At 37.6% G+C, this 3,749-nt stretch overlaps 1 protein-coding gene across 1 annotated transcript in view; it reads right to left on the bottom strand.

The window, feature by feature from the left end:
- The window catches only part of LOC106868724 (RNA-binding protein Pasilla), an 11,060-nt gene extending 8,421 nt beyond the window's left edge, over positions 1-2,639 (bottom strand). Inside the window, exons 1-2 of the mRNA XM_052972250.1 lie at positions 2,547-2,639; positions 1,835-2,010 (exon numbers count right to left, since the gene is read on the bottom strand). Of these exons, the coding sequence (XP_052828210.1) occupies positions 1,835-2,010; positions 2,547-2,639 (269 nt within the window). The remainder of the gene's footprint in view (positions 1-1,834; positions 2,011-2,546) is intronic.
- Positions 2,640-3,749: the final 1,110 nt, after the last annotated feature.

Below are 3,749 nucleotides of genomic sequence, written 5' to 3' on the forward strand. Positions count from 1 at the left end.
CACGCACGCACGCACGCACGCACGCACGCACACGTGGGGTGTTCGAGCCACATTTCATAGTTTGCATAAAAGGAAAAGAAAACAATATCACATCCAAAACTATTACCATTAAAAAAAATCCGAAAGTATCTACTAGATTATGGGTGGTAGATTGCTCAGAGTAGCCACCCTCAGCATCCACCACAGGCCTGCAGATGGCCCCGGAGCCTGGTGCATACGTTCCTCGCTGTGTTCTTGGGAAGATCTTCGAACACTTTGATTTTGGGCACCGACAGGCAGAGTGACTGGTGCCTTTCTCAACCATGCCCAACACATAGTAATTTGTAGGAGTAAAATTGGGGAAATTAGGAGACCAGAAACTGGGGCTGGCGAAGTCGTAGAAATTCTTCGACAACCACTTCTGACTCTTTCCAGAGGAAAGAGCCGAATTCTGCTGCCACCCATATGGCATTCCAGTAGCAGCAACCCATTGCAGTCACTATTTAACGATAGCAGCTTCACATATCCGACTGAATTGAGCCAAAAGCCCTGTTCAATGACGTGGAGATGAGCTGTGTTCCTTCTTGCTGGATTTAGCTTCGTTGTCTCCGTTTTAGCTGTCCATGTCATGTCTTATACTCTTTACAGTGTTCTCAGAACACTGAGTAACAGTCATGATGTCGGCATTTTGATATTCGCTGCAAATCATTATGATACCGGTAACTTTCTCCAGTATTCAGATGATGTCCAGTCCTCCATATCAACAAACATTTTCTCAACTGTATCTTGGGTAATATCAAGAAGTATGATGTACATTCAGTAATTACAGCGGTCTGCGAAATGGAACTTTTGAAAATCGTTTTGATAATTGTATGCTATTTTATATATTTTTGTGGCGCCAATTCGAAATAAGTGCTGTTTCCCACTACCTAGAGTTTTCTCACGATTTAATGACAAAATATACCATAATTTGTCGGTAAATCCATATATGGAAGATAAAATAAAACAAATAAAAAAGAATTTGTTATTTTATTTAGCAGAATGAAATTGCACAAATGCAACTGAAAGGTGAGAAAATAGACTTTTACAAGGGTTCAGTTCATTTTTATGTTCAGCACCTCAAAATCTGTTCTTTCTCACTTGGAAACTACGTTTGAAACTCTTTTGCTTGTTAGCATTTGATGGACATTCACGATGCAACGTCACCATATTGTCATTCTATTTTCCTTGATATCTGTTTTTCTATCACTTTTATGCTTTGATGAAAGCCTTCCCTCCGCTCGTTCATTTTATATCCTAAGGCCTCGATCATTTCCAGTGTTCTTCCAATTATGTTTTGTAGTTTGGATCCTTGTGCTTACCTAAGAAGTTCTTCGTCACATCTTTAAAACTAATCTAGACATCTTTTCAGGATCACTAAGAAAGGTTTCATAATTATTATCCTTGATGAGTTTCCGTATATCTGGTCCTACAAATACACTCTCTTCAACCTCGGAGTTTGGTAGAGCAGGAAAATCGCTACGCTAATACCTAAATCCCTCTCTATGCTGTGAAAAAGCTTTTACGAATTGTTTGATGAGGTTTTATTTGTAGATGAGACAAACTAATCCTTTTCAGATCACTCAAACTTTTTCGAAAGACATTCTTTGTTCTTGATGTAAGTGTATCCCTACTTAGCCATTATTTTTTTACACTAAAGGAAGCTCCTGGCTCTACTGTCCCATTCAAACAAAAATACAGGGCAATTGTGTGTAGCCTGACTGTTGTCTAAGCAATGAGCAATAATATTTTCATGTTACCACAAACTATGCTTTTGTGCTCTTTGAATTTAATCTTGTATAAGAGTGACACCAACTTTTCAAATGTTTCCTGCATAATATCTGAGTGTCCAACAAAGATGGAAGCATATTTATTACCATTATGCAATAAAACAGCTTTAAGACTCTTCTTTGAAGAGTTGCTAAAGCGCTTCCATTCATCAGGGCTATAGCTTATGCAACACTTTTCTATTAGTCGTGATGGATATGTACACTAAACCAAATCATATTCTTGAGCCAAATAAAAAAGCAAAAGAAAAAAACAAAGACATATTCTTTTTCGCCATTGCGATACCAATAGAATGATGCACGTGGAGGTAAAAGTTTCTTGAATTTAAGTCTGCACCCTAAATGCTCTATTGACTCCTTTGTGAACCCAAAGTCCCTCACTAAACCATTTAATTCACACTGGTTGAATAGTCGAGTATTTTCACCCTCACTGCTGTTGAATTCTTCGTCGTTATCGATATTTCTAACTTCTAACTAAGTACTCAAGTGTATATCTTCATATTTTCCTGCTGGTGATTAGTCTGTGACGACTGGTCCACGGGAAATAGGTTCTAATGCAAATGGGTAATTGTGATAAACAATGTTCACAACTCTTCTTACATGAGCAAAGTAGTTATCACAGTACGATTTTTGTTATCACAGTGATTTTAGGCTCCCTTCATGTCATTGTAACCCCCAAACAAAAAGAATTCCTTGTAATTTTGCCCATTGTTTTAGTTCTTCAACACAATTTGAACAAACCTTATGACGAGCTCGCTTCTTATCTTGGTTTCCTAATTTCACAGTACGATTTTTGATAAATCCAGTGATGTTCTTCTGGCGTTTCTTGGTCATAAACCCGCTACAAATGTAGCAAAAGATTGCTACACATCTTTACTTTAAATGGTGTGGAGGTCTGTAAGAAAAGAGGAAAGGGACATTTTTAACAATATATATTTGATTTATCATCTAAATGTATATATAACATCATTAAAGAAGCATTGAAATGTAATATATGATACATTTAAACAATGTATGTAACATATATAAATTTACAAAAGGCATTGAAATAAAAAAAAGAAGATATGTTTTAACCTAAGCAACGTGATCTCGTAAAGTGCGTCTTTCCTCACTGCTTGCCGATGACTGAAGCTATAGCGATTCAAGCACTTCTCTGAGTAGCTGAAATGGACCTAAACGTTGCCAGGTGCTTACTTTTCAAAATTTCCCTATTAGTTTTACTATTACAGTGTATTTAAAACAGGGCAATTAGTAGTAGTAGTAGTAGTAGTAGTAGTAGTAGTAGTAGTAGTAAGTACCAGGCAGTGGCTCTCATGGCTTCTGACCTTGATTGGAAGTGTTATCATGTACATTGTTTTGTCTTGGTATAAAAGATGGGCTACAGCAAATATTTTGTTCAGTACCACAGATTCGCTTGTCAGTTGTTTGACCTTAACCAGTTGAGCATGTCCCTTGGTGGCTGACGATATGTGCACCTCTGATCATGAGTAGAAGTAGTGGGGTAGTATCATAGCCATGTGTTGAGAGGAATCCTTTGGGGTTTGAATAATTCACCTTTGGAAACATGGGTGTTTTGCTCAACATCCTTAAACAAACCTTATTCAGGGACCTTTTGAGCGGGATGGGCCACTCGACCTGAAGAAAATTCTAACTAGGCCCCACTTGCGAGTTCATGCACTGTTTATCTTGATATGAGATCACCATGTTGCACACATATGGTTGTGATGCATGTGCCTGGTGTACACTTATCAGACGGGTAGTCATGATGGGTATATTGGGCTTTGTATATTTTACCCCAGTGTCACTTTGTTGGCATGCACTGCTCTCTCACTCAATAATAATAAAAAAAAAACAATATTCAGATTCAGGCATAATGGTAAACTGCATCGATCGAGTTTGTGAAGAAAATGTACATGATAAGATAACTTTTTGTAAATTTTGAAA

Source organism: Octopus bimaculoides, chromosome 13 (assembly GCF_001194135.2).
Source record: "Octopus bimaculoides isolate UCB-OBI-ISO-001 chromosome 13, ASM119413v2, whole genome shotgun sequence".
Lineage (NCBI taxonomy): Eukaryota > Metazoa > Mollusca > Cephalopoda > Octopoda > Octopodidae > Octopus > Octopus bimaculoides.